The 16,520-nt window shown below is 36.2% G+C and overlaps 1 protein-coding gene across 6 annotated transcripts in view; it reads right to left on the reverse strand.

Moving 5' to 3' along the window:
• The window catches only part of IFT80 (intraflagellar transport 80), a 146,980-nt gene that overhangs the window by 52,460 nt on the left and 78,000 nt on the right, over nucleotides 1–16,520 (reverse strand). For 5 of the 6 annotated variants that reach the window (XM_063805243.1, XM_054680287.2, XM_063805244.1 and 2 more), the window contains 1 exon segment: nucleotides 10,013–10,192. The exons of the other annotated variant lie outside the window; for it this stretch is intronic. In XM_063805243.1, the coding sequence (XP_063661313.1) occupies nucleotides 10,013–10,192 (180 nt within the window). 6 annotated transcript variants of the gene reach the window in all.

A 16,520-nucleotide genomic window follows, 5' to 3' on the forward strand; every position in this document is an offset into this window, starting at 1 on the left:
CTTTGGGAGGCCAAGGCAGGCAGATCACAAGGTCAGATCGAGACCATCCTGGCTAACGTGGTGAAACCCTGTCTCTACTAAAAATACAAAAAATTAGCCGGGCGTGATGGCAGGCCCCTGTAGTCCCAGCTACTCAGGAGGCTGAGGCAGGAGAATGGCATGACCCCGGGAGGTGGAGCTTGCAGTGAGCTGAGATTGTGCCACTGCGCTCCAGGCTGGGCAACAAAGCGAGACTCCCATCTCAAAAAAAAAAATGCAAGATGCAGAACAGCGTGTATAGTATGATACCTTTTATCTAAGAAAGGGAAGAATATGAAGATATATGGATTTGTTCACATTTAAAAAAAACCAAGAAATCTTAAACAGTATTCAGTAACATATTATTAGAATAATATTAATATTGTTATTTTCAAACTATATTTTAGGATATAATGTTTTTAGGAACCAAAATTTTCTGGTCAGAGAGAGTTACTCTTAAAAAATCAAGAGTAAAACTCTATAATCTTAAATTTAAATTAGAAACAGCATAAACTCGTGATGTATTTTCATCGGTCAAAAACAAAAGCATTTCTTCCCAGTGTAGACTCAAGTAAGAAGAAAAATGAAAAAAAAATTTTATCTAGAAGTAATGATCAAATCAGTAGCAATGAACACACATTATTTACAGATCTGATTGTGGTCTATAAATAACATTTCCTTCCAAAAGGAGCAAGGCCCTCATGGAAAAATGGTTGATTCCAAGTCTAGATGGGAAATGTACAAAAGAAGCCTGAAACATCTTGTCACACCAGAAAGCAAGGAAGCTATTGAAATCAGTCAAAAGAACATAGGAGCCAACTGGCCAAAGATGAGACAATTTGAGCATTAAAGAGAATAACCACGATGGGTTGAAACACACAGAAAATGTTAAAATCTACAAGTTTATCATGATAACATCAATGACAAGAAAAAAGAAATTCACTGGGCATGCTAGGAAACCAACTTATTACTTGAAAACTGGCAAACAGGAAAATAATTCAGCATTTGTTACCATTCCCCACAGGGTAATCTAATGGTTGAGGAGGCAAACAAAGTCTTTTATAGGAGAATTCTAGCTAATAAATGTGGAAGGAATCACAGAATTACAATGTTACTATTTCACAACCCCCAATGAAAAATAGGTCTAAACAACTATCATTAATGGCAGCTAAAAACATTAAGGTACAAAACCCAGTGGGAAGCTATATGATAGATGAATCAGGTTTATAATACCTGAACACGCTGATCAAATCTTAATATCACTAAAAGAGAGACAAGCAGACATATGTGCCTCCTAATGTGATGCAACAGGAAGTGCACAGCATCACCTAAGGCTCTAAACCCAATAACCAGTCTAGAGGAAACACAGGATAAATGAACATATTAATTGTAATCAAGGCTGGGCATGGTGGCTTATGCCTTTATTCCCAGCACTTTGGGTGGCTGAGGTGGGCAGAGTTCGAAACCAGCCCAGGCAACAAGGTGAGACCCTGTCTCTACAAAAAACAAACAAAAAAAATTAGCTAGGTGTGGTGGCAGACGCCTGTGGTCCCAGCTACTCGGGAGGCTGAAGTGGGAGGATCGTTTGAGCTTGGGAGGTCAAGACTACTGTGAGCCATGACTGTGCCACTGCACTCCAGCCTGGGTGATAAAGTGAGAGCATGTCTTGAAAAAATAAATACATAAATAAGTAAATAAAAATAAATAAATGTAATCATACCACAAAGATGGAATCAGTCAAATACAGAATGTGGGAAATTCAACAGAATAGCCTGGTTCCTTTAACAAATAAATTGTAAGTAAATAAATAAGAAGTTGTTTCAGATTTAAAAAGACTTAAGAGACAAATTAAATGCAATGTGGGGCTTTATTTCCTGATAAAAACAAACCAACTAGAAAAATATATTTAGAAAATAATTGGAGAAATGTGATCTGTTACTGTAGAAAGACGTTAGGAAAAGACTGGGGAAATGTGAATGTTACTATGGTAATGTTAAAATGAAAATAGTTCTTATCTTTCAGACTGTTTAAAAAGAACTTAAAAAACAATTCCAGAACTAGTGACGAAGAAAAAGACACGAATATTTTTGCTCACCTCTTCAAGGAGTAGGAGGAATGACTGTAAAGAGGGGAGTAGTCTGATGACAAGTTTCAAAGGAGCTAGAGTTTTTTTAGGGAAGAGGAGGTTGTAGTGGTCTAGAATCAGCAGGAGTAAGGAAGACATCTAACCAGATCCAGTGATATGCAGCGCATCAAAGAAAAACACCTCTACTTGAGAAGGCTGGAGGAAAAACACGGCTCTCAGTAGTCAGGTGTTGTTTTTTGTTTGTCTGTTTTGAGATGGAGTCTCACACTGTCTCCTGGGCTGGAGTGCAATGGCGTGATATGCAGCTCACTGCAACCTTCGCCTCCCAGGTTCAAGCTGGGGCTCTTCCGCCTCAGCCTCCTGAGTAGCTGGGACTACAGGCGCCCGCCACCACACCCGGCTAATTTTTTTGTATTTTTAGTAGAGACAGGGTTTCACCGTGTTAGCCAGGATGGCCTCGATCTCCTGACCTCGTGATCCACCCGCCTTGGCCTCCCAAAGTGCTGGGATTACAGGCATGAGCTACCGCGCCCGGCCAGTAGTCAGCTGTTGTTAATTAGAACAAGAATGCTCTTAGTGAAATGGCTGAGCTTTGTCTGCAAGGCCACAGCTATATGACTGCAGGTTGTGTACTGCACAACTCTGGGTCTATGTGAATGGTGCCCTCTGGAATTGAGCAGGCCGCTGACTGCAGGTGGTGTCTTCAAATTTCCTAGGCCTACAACTACACATATGAAGCCCCATGTAGCAGGTGGCTGTAGATTTTTTTGGTCTCCTTTCAGGATGGAGAGAAAGGAGCTACCTCATAGACCCCCAGGCTCTGATTTCAAACAGACACTTGGATCTAGTCCCTTGTCTCACTTCAAGTATTAATACTTTCAGTTTCCTTAGCCAGCAGGAGCAAACTTCCTCACTGCCTTTCCTTGCCTGCTTCTGGACCTGAAGTAGGTCTGAGACTCCACGCTGTATTTTTGTTCTGTTTCTGGTCCACAGAGACCTTTATCTTGTTTTTGAGTCCAGATGAGTCTTATATATATATAATATATGTAATAGATATATATTATATATAAATATATATTTTATATATAAATATATAATATATATTTTTATATTATATATAATATATAGTTTATATTATATATAATATATATATTTATATAATATATAGTTTATATTATATATAATATATATATTTATATAATATATATATATTTTATATTATATATATAATATATATATATTATATATATATATATTTAAATCTTTTGGTGCCAAAAGTATGTCTCTTTCTTCCATGTATGAATTAACACCATTTTCACGAGAAGTCTGAGCTCTCAGAGATTTTTTTTTTTAAAGATCCAAAATGCCATCTTCTAGAAACAGTTTAAAGCTAGTAGAATGATATAAAAACTTTAAAGGGAAGTTGTATGTTAGTTTCTTTATAGCAACATGCTATCTAGTCAAACTGCCTGCAAACTTTCCTAAACAAACAGGTTTAAGAAAATTCAACATTTAAAAATACAATTGTATAGGCCTCTAACATTATTAAAATTATAGATAGATTTCTTAAGATCCATATTTCCCTAAAGCCTCACATGGAGGAATGTCCCTTTTTGTGAATCTGGTACACTTGAACCAAACCAGAATAAAGCATCCTAGCCATAATAGCAAAACTAAAGGCACTCTAGTAATTGCTGTTATAGTTTCAAAACTATGGCAAATTCCACATCAGAAATGTTCTGTGCTGAATTTTTTTTTTTTTTTTTGAGACAAGAGTCTTGCTCTGTCACCCAGGCTGGAGTGCAGTGGCGTGATCTCAGCCCACTGCAACCTCTGCCTCCAGGGTTCAAGTGATTCTCCTGCCTCAGCCTTCTGAGTAACTGGGACTACAGGCACAAGCCACCACGCCCGGCTAATTTTTTGTATTTTTAGTAGAGACGGGGTTTCACTATGTTGGTCAGGCTGGTCTTAACTTCTGACCTTGTGATCCACCCGCCTCGGCCTCCCAAAGTGCTGGGATGATAGGTGTGAGCCATCGTGCCTGGCCTCTGTGCTGAATTTTAAAATACACCTATTACTCTGTTCAACTCAGGGCAGCTCCAGGATTAATTTCCTGATATTCGCATCACCTAATTCTTCTATATGATCACAATATTTAGACTCCTCAGATTGACATAAGTCTAAACATTCTGTTTGCACATTTGCAAAACACTCATTTAATCCTATACATAGCTATAATCATAATCATAGCAATAGCTATGATTTTTGTTTTACATATATTATCTCATTTCATCTTCAATATTACTCTATTATTAGCTCTTATTTTTACAAGACATAAAGTGTCCTGTAAGAATTAGACACTTTTGAACTTTGATGACTATTAAAAGCCAAATTTATACCCCATCCTAAAGTTAGAGTGGCAGGAGAGAAACAAAGGTAACTTTGGGACACTAGAAATGCCTCACCCTTTGTACCTGCACGCTTTCCCTCCTAGGCACTTCCTTCTAACAAAGACATCAAGGATCTCTTTTGGAAAGAATTATCCACTGGGCTGCTTCCTGGAGGCAAGAGGCAGATTAAGAAACTTTTTCACTATAGGCTATCATGTCCCACAAAAGCTGAGGTTCAGGGAGACGGTAGGGCAAATAAGTCTACTGTAGGAAAACAGCACCAGCAGGTCAAGGTGTAGATTTAACAATCATGACTCAACATGATCTCTGGTTTCTGAGTTAATGAAACACGGATAAACCAAAAGCCAAAGAAGCCTCTAAGGAAACTGTAAAATTCTAAGTTGGGCAAACAAAAACAATTGTGATTGTTTAGTCTCACTGAAATCCTGTGACTCCACCTTGCAACAAAAGTGGGCTGTTAAAAAGTACAGCCCTCAGAAAGCGAATCCTCCCAAGTGTCCAGAGAGATCTTCCCAGAAAGGCAAACTAGAGTTAACAAACTGACCAAGCAACTACTTTGTTGCTAAGAGAGTTCTCAGGATATTCTTGGTGTAAAACCAAAGAAAATGACTGGAGGCGAGCCTCAATCAATTTATAGGTTTATTTTGCCAAGGTTGGGGATGTGCCCAGGAAAAAGGAACACAAAATCACAGGAACATCTGTGATCCATGCTTTTTCCAAAAAGGGTTTGAAGAGCTTCAATATTTAAAGGGAAAAAAAGTGGGCAGGAGGGGAAAAAAGAAGGAAGGAAGGGAGGGAGGGAGGGAGGGAGGCAGGGAGGGAGGGAGGAAAAAAGAGAGAGAGAAAGAAAGAGGAGGGAGGGTATGGTCACATTCTTGTGAGGTTTAGATTAGAGCTCACTGAATCCACATGTTGCAAGTGAAAACAGGTACAGGGATAGTCAACTATGTATTCCTCCTGCAGTGAATCTGAATTTTTACATAAGATAAACACAGAGTAGAAGAAGCAGTGAAATATGCATTGTCTCCAGTGAGCAGAGGGATGACTTCTAGTCTTGTCTTTCTCCCATACCTGTGAAGATAAGCTGTTAATTTACATTGTTAGGGTGAAACTCAACAGAACTCTGTTTTAGGGTAAAGATCTTGGGGCCTACAGGGAATTTACTTGTGAGCATATTGTAAGGGAAGCCCTCTGGGGAGGTATGTGTTCTTCTATCTTTGCAGCTACCTACTTAGGAACAAAATGGGAGGCAGTTTTGCATGACTCAGTTCTCAAGCTTACCCTTTCCCTTTGACATAATGAGTTTGGGGTCTCAAGATTTTTATTTTCCTTTCACACTCACCAGCTGGATTTTAGCTATAAATGGGTAATCACTGTGTGTTGTTTTCCTTTCTCCCCTTTTCCAAATTGTTTTCATTGCAGCCACCCTCTTTTCCCTTTGCCATTGTAAACTGGGAATATGAAGAGTGGGAGGGGAGGGGAGAAGAATCAAAATATATATTTATGTATAGTTTTCCAAACCAGAGAGTTGGAGCTGGATGCAATAACCATAGAGTCTAGGTTATCTTTTTTTAGAAAGGGGATGGGTTTGTTTTCAATCACTTATAAAATAGCTGCATGATAAAGTAGTATATTTCTGAATCATATGTATAAGAGTAGGTTGAATATGTATCCATATATATGAATAAAGGAAGCTTGTAAGGTGACTCCCAATGATCTCTGCCTCCTGGTATTCAAACCCTTGTGCAAATCTCTCCATTTAATGTGGTTTGGACCTAATAGCTTGCTTCTAGTAAATAGAATATGGCAACAGTGATGAGATGTCACTTCTGAGCTCAGGTTATAAAAAACTGTGACTTATGTCTTGCTTGCACTCTCTCTGGCCCTTCCTGCTTGCTCTGCTAAAGCAAACCACCAAGTTGTGAGCTGCCCTATGAAGAGGCCACATACAAAGAACTGAAGGAGACCTCCAGTAAATAGTCAAGAAAAAACTGAGGCCCTCAGGTGCAAATGACACTGATGAACTGAATCTTGCCAACCATCACGTCAGTGAGCTTGAAAGCAAATCTTTCCCCAGTTGAGCCTTCAGATAAAACTAAAGTCCTGGTCAACGCCTTGCTTGCAGCCTTGTGAGACTGTGAAACAGGGGAGCCAGTTAAGCCATGCCTGGATTCCTGACTCACAGAAAATGAGAGATAATAATTGTTGCTGTTTAAGCCACTATGTTTAGGGTTATTCATTATGCAGCAATAGGTAACTAACACAGTACAGCTGCTAAACAGCTCAAGGATAGACTATAGCATATATCTATCTATCATTTTTTGTCTGCCCAGAATCAAATGACATCTTTTCTCATAAATATACATTGATTTTCCTTTAGGAAACCATTCCTTCCACTCTTCTCAGTGACTGGCTAGATGGGATTGACTCATTTTCCCCTGCCTCTCCCTGACTAAATACAGTTGACTCAGGCTCAGCATATGAAATCCAAGGCTGAGATTTCTCCTGGAATTACTAGGGAAAAAAAAGCACTCTTTCCGCTGAACTTGAAGTTGGTAGAATGTCAGCCTGGAACTACCAAGGCCACAAAATAGAGCCTTTCTGAAAACTAAGACAATTACAGAGAAAAGAAGAGTTGAGGAAGAGAAAGAGATGAAGTCCTCTTGGCATTATTTAAGCCTCTGAACCAATATATGCCTCTAAGTCAGTCTGTCTCTTAACTTCACAAGAATCAATAAATTTCCTTTTTTTCCCTTCATTTTTCACTTTAAATCAATTACAGCTGAATTTATGAAAAAAACATTTTCAAGGTAATAATCTAGGGGGTCCATAAAAACAAGGACCAAATCTGTCTTGTTCACTTCTGTATTCCTCATTACTTAGCCCAATGCCTGGCAAGTAGGGATCACTCAATAGATACCCATTGAACGAGTGAATAAAATCATTCTAAGAAGAAACATGAATAGGCCTAACTTAGCAAAAATGCAGTCAAATGTTTTATAATCATGGAGAAAGTAAAACCTCTTTAAAAAAATAAAAATAATGTTCTAGTTTAAAACTTTAAAAATTATTTATAAATATTATTTTAAACACAAAGATAATTTAGATTAGATAAGCCATTTAAGCATTTCCACGGTTCATCTTATTTCACATAAAAATCCTCCATCAGTAGGATAATTCCTTTTTATTATGAAAGAAGAACTCCTCTTTCTAGATATGGTCTCATGTTGGGGCATTTCTATAATTAAGGCTAAAACTTATTTTAGCACTACTATATTAGCTATAAATATAATATTATACCCCAATTAGTTGATTAGAACTCACAATGGATTCTATGTCATATACAGAATATTATAATGGTTTAGATCCCAGGTTAATTAGAAGAAATATACATTAAACCATCATCTAGATCCTAAATCCTTCTTAAAGGAAACACAGAAGATAGAGGGACATGTCAAATCACATGATGGAGATACAATCAGCCCAGTCCAGACTGAGAAACTCTACCAGACAGATAGCTTGGTTCTTCAACAAACAAAATGCAGGACAGGAAACAGAGATAGAAGGGGACTCTATAGACCAAAAGAGACTTAAAAGATACATCAGCCATTGCAATATGTAAAACTGGATCCTGATTCAAACAAAGTTTTGTGGCATGTAGGAAACAACTGGACATTTAAATACTTTGTCGATATTTGATAATATTAAGAAATTATTATTATTATATGATATGATAATGGTAGTGTGGTTATATTAAAACAGAGTCCTTATCTTTTAGTTATATATACTAAAATATTTATAAATGAAATACAATGTCTGAATTTGGGGAACAAGGAAAGTAGATAGGACATGGACTGGGCAGGCTTAAGCATGAATTGGTGATTACTGGGGCTGGGTGATGAGTACATGGGGATTCAATATACTAGTCTGTGTGTGTTTTAAATTATCTAAATAAAAAGTTTTACAATTTTAAAATAAATAAACAGAATAAAGAAAAAGTATAATATACCGAATTATTAGTAATCTAGTGACAATATTATCCAAATTTTAAAATCTGGATATGTGGGCTAACAGAATATTTGAATAGACCTGCCTATGCTTCTAAATTTTTATAGTAATAATATGAATTATGAATACTGAAGATAGAGGCAATTGATACAGGCAAAAGGAATAAGAGGAAGGTCGAATCCTTCTTTTTCAGAGGATTTGCATTGGCACATGGTACTTTGATATTCTCCTTGTACCTTTCTTCAACTAATTATTAATATATTAAAGGCAAGGCACTGGGCTAGAGGCCCTGAAGGAGAGACAAAGGTGAGCCATGAAGATACTTGTGCCCTCCCACTGTGTCCTTTGACCTGTAAAACATTTCTCCCCACTTCCCACTGCCACATCCCAACCTTCTTGTATTAACCTACAAAATATTTCACTTCAAAATTTTCTTCTGATGGGACTGAGGATACACTATACCAAAATATGGCACTATGGCATACTGAATATTTTAAGCTAAAGGAATTTGATAAAACAAGAGCAGCAGGAGGTCAGTCTGACCTTCCCCTACTCTTCTTCCCTAATACAGGTCATAAAACCTAGAAAGGATTTTCTGACCTTTTTCTGAAGCAGGTCATAAGACTCTCATGTGAGAGGTGCCCTCCCTATACCCAGAGGAAAGTTATATCCTTATTTCTGAAGACACAGGGACACAGAGAAGAATCTAAACACACAGGTCTTACTAAATTTCCCCCAGCTTATTACCACTAGATCATACTTTTTTTGCCCTATTGTGTATCGCCACAACTGTCTACTCTTCATCAAATGTAGCGTAAAAGCACACAGGCTTAACTGTTTCTTCAGGTCTACATTTCCTCAGGAAGGCTCCAGTGTCATGTAAAACTTACATTAAATCAATTTATATGCTTTTTTCTTATTAATATATCTTTTGTTATAGGGACCTCAATCATGAGCCTAGGATGGGTAGAGATATTTTTCTTCCCCTACACTTCCTAATTCCCAATAAGAACTTCCTATACCATTTTCCCATTTTGACTCTCCTTAGGTAATTCTTAAAATAAAATTAAAAAAAAATCAGGTTAAATAAGTTCATCCAATTACAAATAAGTAAAACAATTAACTCTGTCAGTAACTGGCAGATTAGGCCTGCCTTGGATTCAGCTCCAGGAGTCAAATCCAACATGCTCCTGTTTGTTACAGCTTTTTCTCTCCTTCCCTCACTGAATCCACATATTTCCTCAAGGTTTCCAATTTCACTGTATTTGTCCTAAATGCATAACTGAAGTAGCTTTGGGCATTCAGGTTCTATATCTGTGAAAGGTTTTTATGTCAGAGAAAGTGACTAATGGAATAGTTAAAATATTTCTAATGTGACTGAATTTTTATAAGCTTGACTAAATATAATTAATGAAGATAATTCCATATTCTCTACAGTTAACTAATATGAAAAGAAGCAGGTTTAATCAACCTTGGAACATAATCATACCTGCATGGCCCTTCTTTTAGTTAATGTTACTTGAAAATTCTTCCACTCCCAATGTTGTTCCACCACATGTGCAAAAACAACATGTCCATTTCCACAGGCTCCAGCAATCTGAGTGCCATCGATAGACCATGCAATATTAAATATGCTGCCAGTGTTGGGTTTTTCTAATGCATATGACCACTGGGGGAGAAAAAACAAGAAAAAGATGGACTTACTGAAAAAAAATTTTTAGGAAGTTTTAAATCAGGCACATGACAACATAATAAGATCATTTTTAAAAGAATGTCTATTCTGGAATTATTAAAGTATTTTTCTTAATAAAATTATAGTGTACTGAATGGAAAATACAGATGTAATTGTTAAAGTCCACAGTAGAACATCATGCTAAAACAGTGTATGAAATATCTCAAGAACTGTAAAAAACCCACATCATCTCAATGTTTACTATTCCTTTTAAGTAATAATACTTAATAGGTAAACACAAAGATTCTGTAGAAAAAACAAAGACATCTTACTATTCATTCCTAATATATAGTCTCTACATCTAAAAAAAATTCTCATTACAGTATTTTAAGAATGTCACAAAACAATTGAAACTCAACACACAATGTAACTAAAATAGCTCTGACCCACATCTTAAATCATGAAATTACACGAAACTGGATCTATTTCTTTTTTTTTTTTTTAACAGACTGCAGTAAGTATAACCTCTCCTAGAACCTATCTAACTGTTTGAGAAAGTTATCTAGAGATATCAATAAGCATTAAATAGGACAAAAGAGATTCTTGTGTGTGTGTCTATAAATAAGACATAAGAAAAAAACAAACTTTTTAATACATGGTATTATATGCACTTGTTTCATTTTTCAGATGCAACATATGTTATTTGCTAGGATGATTAATTTGACTAAGCTTATACACATATTCTCTTTTCATTCTTCCAGCCTTACAGCGTATAATCACAGTCTTGATTTTGTTGTTGTTGTTGCTCTCGGCTGGATATATATACATATATATATATTTTGTTTGTTTGTTTGTTTTACATTATTTTTTTCCAGAAATACTTATTATTAGCTACAGGCTCACTTTGACAACAAATCTAGGGGAACGGAAAAATATAAAGATTTACTAATTGATGCTATTACAAAACAAGACTTTAAAATTCCTAATGAAAGTTCATACATAACATAAAAATACTGAAAGGCTCTTCGACCACTCACTGACACTTTTACAACTCTCCCCACCCTCCAACTTTGGAGCCACTAACTGTTGCTTTAATGGCTTCAGTAAAGGCCTAATAATAAAGTCACCAAGGAGAAGATAATGAACAAATCATAACCTTTGCTTCATCAGCAGTATGAAAATACTAGAAACTTCCTTTTAGAAAATTAAGAAGAATCAATTAAAAAAATACATATAATATTTGAAGTCATCTTTTGAAAATAACTGTAGAAGACTGGGAACTTCAAAGATACTAATAACCTGCTTTGGGCGATAAAATGAAATTAATTCATTTGTGTTTGACAAACAAGAATTATGAAACATTACATGAATACTATTTTACATAAAGATTAAAAGTGGTTGATAATGACAAATAAGACTTGATATATTAACATATAGGCTTATGGCATCTCTCTCTCTCTTTCTAAATCTAGTCTATCCTCATGGTGTAGAAGAAACAGAGATCTTAGTTTAATTTCTATTTTAAAACCATACATTCATATAACAGTCCTTCCTTAACCATGGGGATAAGTCCCAGGATCCCCAGTGGAAGCCTGAAACTATAGATGGTGCTAAACCCTATGCAACCTATGTTTTTTTCTATATATACATACCTATGTTAAAGTTTAATTTATAAATTAGGGAAAGTAAGAGATTAACAATGTCTAATAATACAATAGAACAATTATAAAAATATACCATAGTAAAAGTTATGTGAATGTGGTCTCTATTTCCGGAAATTTCCATTTCTGACTGCAGTTGACAGAGGGTAACTGAACTCACAGAAAGAGAAACTGTGAAAAAGGGAGGACTACAAATTTAAAGTATGGTTTTATTTTTTATTTTTATTTTTTTATATGTGAAAGATTCATTTTATTATTTAATCTGTGCATAATTTCAAGGGCATTGATGGAAAAAGATGCTCTTTCAGGACAGCCAAGAAGTATCAAGTTAGGCCAGCAGTTGCCCTGAGCATGCTTGTTTAAGAAAGGAGATCTGACAGGAGAAAGGGTCATTGTCAGCTTGTTATTTATTTATTTATTTATTTATTTATTATTATTATTATACTTTAAGATTTAGGGTACATGTGCATAATGTGCAGGTTAGTTACATATGTATGCATGTGCCATGTTGGTGTGCTGCACCCATTAACTCGTCATTTAGTATTAGGTATATCTCCTAATGCTATCCCTCCTCCCTCCCCCGACCCCACAACAGTCCCCAGAGTGTGATGTTCCCCTTCCTGTGTCCATGTGTTCTCATTGTTCAATTCCCATCTATGAGTGAGAACATGCAGTGTTTGGTTTTTCGTCCTTGCGATAGTTTACTGAGAATGATGATTTCCAATTTCATCCATGTCCCTACAAAGGACATGAACTCATCATTTTTTATGGCTGCGTAGTATTCCATGGTGTATATGTGCCACATTTTCTTAATCCAGTCTATCATTGTTGGACATTTGGGTTGGTTCCAAGTCTTTGCTATTGTGAATAGTGCCGCAATAAACATACGTGTGCATGTGTCTTTATAACAGCATGATTTATAGTCCTTTGGGTATATACCCACTAATGGGATGGCTGGGTCAAATGGTATTTCTAGTTCTATATCCCTGAGGAATCACCACACTGACTTCCACAATGGTTGAACTAGTTTACAGTCCCACCAACAGTGTAAAAGTGTTCCTATTTCTCCACATCCTCTCCAGCATCTGTTGATTCCTGACTTTTTAATGATTGCCATCCTAACTGGTGTGAGATGGTATCTCACTGTGGTTTTGATTTGCATTTCTCTGATGGCCAGTGATGATGAGCATTTTTTCATGTGTCTTTTGGCTGCATAAATGTCTTCTTTTGAGAAGTGTCTGTTCATATCCTTTGCCCACTTTTTGATGGGGTTGTTTGTTTTTTTCTTGTAAATTTGTTTGAGTTCATTGTAGATTCTGGATATTAGCCCTTTGTCAGATGAGTAGGTTGTGAAAATTTTCTCCGATTTTGTAGGTTGCCGGTTCACTCTGATGGTAGTTTCTTTTGCTGTGCAGAGGCTCTTTAGTTTAATTAGATCCCATTTGTCAACTTTCGCTTTTGTTGCCATTGCTTTTGGTGTTTTAGACATGAAGTCCTTGCCCATGCCTATGTCCTGAATGGTAATGCCTAGGTTTTCTTCTAGGGTTTTTATGGTTTTAGGTCTAACGTTTAAGTCTTTAATCCATCTTGAATTAATTTTTGTATAAGGTGTAAGGAAGGGATCCAGTTTCAGCTTTCTACATATGGCTAGCCAGTTTTCCCAGCACCATTTATTAAATAGGGAATCTTTTCCCCATTGTTTGTTTTTCTCAGGTTTGTCAAAGATCAGATAGTTGTAGATATGCGGCATTATTTCTGAGGGCTCTGTTGTGTTCCATTGATCTAAATCTCTGTTTTGGTACCAGTACCATGCTGTTTTGGTTACTGTAGCCTTGTAGTATAGTTTGAAGTCAGGTAGCATGATGCCTCCAGCTTTGTTCTTTTGGCTTAGGATTGAACAACCTGCTGCTGAATGACTACTGGGTACATAACGAAATGAAGGCAGAAATAAAGATGTTCTTTGAAACCAACGAGAACAAAGACACAACATACCAGAATCTCTGGGACACATTCAAAGCAGTGTGTAGAGGGAAATTTATAGCACTAAATGCCCACAAGAGAAAGCAGGAAAGATCCAAAATTGACACCCTAACATCACAAGTAAAAGAACTAGAAAAGCAAGAGCAAACACATTCAAAAGCTATCAGAAGGCAAGAAATAACCAAAATCAGAGCAGAACTGAAGGAAATAGACACAAAAAAAAACCCTTCAAAAAAATTAATGAATCCAGGAGCTGGTGTTTTGAAAGGATCAACAAAACTGATAGACCGCTAGCAAGACTAATAAAGAAAAAAAGAGAGAAGAATCAAATAGACGCAATAAAAAATGATAAAGGGGATATCACCACCGATCCCACAGAAATACAAACTACCATCAGAGAATACTACAAACACCTCTACACAAATAAACTAGAAAATCTAGAAGAAATTGATAAATTCCTCGACGCATACACTCTCCCAAGACTAAACCAGGAAGAAGTTGAATCTCTGAATAGACCAGCAACAGGATCTGAAATTGTGGCAATAATCAATAGCTTACCAACCAAAAGGAGTCCAGGACCAGATGGATTCACAGCCAAATTCTACCAGAGGTACAAGGAGGAACTGGTACCATTCCTTCTGAAACTATTCCAATCAATAGAAAAAGAGGGAATCCTTCCTAACTCATTTTATGAGGCCAGCATCATCCTAATACTGAAGCCAGGCAGAGACACAACCAAAAAAGAGAATTTTAGACCAATATCCTTGATGAACATTGATGCAAAAATCCTCAATAAAATACTGGCAAACCGAATCCAGCAGCACATCAAAAAGCTTATCCACCATGATCAAGTGGGCTTCATCCCTGGGATGCAAGGCTGGTTCAATATACGCAAATCAATAAATGTAATCCAGCATATAAACAGAACCAAACACAAAAACCACATGATTATCTCAACAGATGCAGAAAAGGCCTTTGACAAAATTCAACAACCCTTCATGCTAAAAACTCTCAATAAATTAGGTATTGATGGGACATATCTCAAAATAATAAGAGCTATCTATGACAAACCCACAGCCAATATCATACTGAATGGGCAAAAACTGGAAGCATTCCCTTTGAAAACGGGCACAGGACAGGGATGCCCTCTCTCACCACTCCTATTCAACATAGTGTTGGAAGTTCTGGTCAGGGCAATTAGGCAGGAGAAGGAAATAAAGGGTATTCAATTAGGAAAAGAGGAAGTCAAATTGTCCCTCTTTGCAGATGACATGATTGTATATCTAGAAAACCCCATTGTCTCAGCCCAAAATCTCCTTAAGCTGATAAGCAACTTCAGCAAAGTCTCAGGATACAAAACCAATGTACAAAAATCACAAGCATTCTTATACACCAATAACAGACAAACAGAGAGCCAAATCATGAGGGAACTCCCATTCACAATTGCTTCAAAGAGAATAAAATACCTAGGAATCCAACTTACAAGGGACGTGAAGGACCTCTTCAAGGAGAACTACAAACCACTGCTCAATGAAATAAAAGAGGATACAAACAAATGGAAGAACATTCCATGCTCATGGGTAGGAAGAATCAATATCGTGAAAATGGCCATACTGCCCAAGGTAATTTATAGATTCAATGCCATCCCCATTAAGCTACCAATGACTTTCTTCACAGAATTGGAAAAAACTACTTTAAAGTTCATATGGAACCAAAAAAGAGCCCACATCGCTAAGTCAATCCTAAGCCTAAAGTATGGTTTTAAAACACTGGAAGAACCAAATCAGCCAGAAAGAAATGTCTTACTAAAATTAAACAGAAATATTTATCTAAGAACTTACAGATGCATGATCCTAAGAGGAGAAAATGAAATGTTTAGATAATAGTATATCATCATCCTATATTCAACTGATTTCCTTTACAGTCCACATGAACCAACAAAAATAAAATCTGCAACATGCAACTTATCCCTGAAAACACATCTCAGGGAATAAGATTGAGTATCCTTTACCTGAAATGCTTGGGAGCCAAAAGCGAATTTTGAATTTCTTCAGATTTTGAAATATTTGCATATACATAAGAAGATATCTTGAGAATGAGACCCAAATCTAAACACGAAATTCATTTATGTTTCATATATATGTTATACACATAGCATAAAGATAATCTTATATATTTCTTATAATTTTGTACATGAAACAAAGTTTTGTAAGTGTTTTGGTTGTGGCCTGTCACATGAGGTCAAGTGTTGGAATTTTCTACTTGTAGCATCATGTTCGTGCTCAAAAAGTTTTGGATTTTGGAGTATTTTGGCTTTTGAATTTTTCAGATTAGGAATGCTCAACCTGTATAACAATATTGTGATAGTAAAGTTAAATTAAATTCTTACATTAAAAATTTTTAATTTACAATTTAAAAATTATTTTAAATGTAAGCATTAAAAATTAAAATTTCATCACCCAGGTATTAAGCCCAGTACCCATTAATGATAACAAACCCCCATAATACAAGGTTACCTATATAACAAACCTACACATGTACCCCTGAACTCAAAATAAAAGATTAAGAAATAAATTAAAATTATTTCTCTCTGTTTTAGATTACTCTAGTAATAAAACAATATAATCAAAACCTAATCAGCAGAGAATAAGTCTTTAATAGTTACTAAAATTGGAGAGACATAC

The sequence above is a fragment of the Pan troglodytes genome, chromosome 2 (assembly GCF_028858775.2).
Source record: "Pan troglodytes isolate AG18354 chromosome 2, NHGRI_mPanTro3-v2.0_pri, whole genome shotgun sequence".
Classification (NCBI taxonomy): Eukaryota; Metazoa; Chordata; class Mammalia; order Primates; family Hominidae; genus Pan; species Pan troglodytes.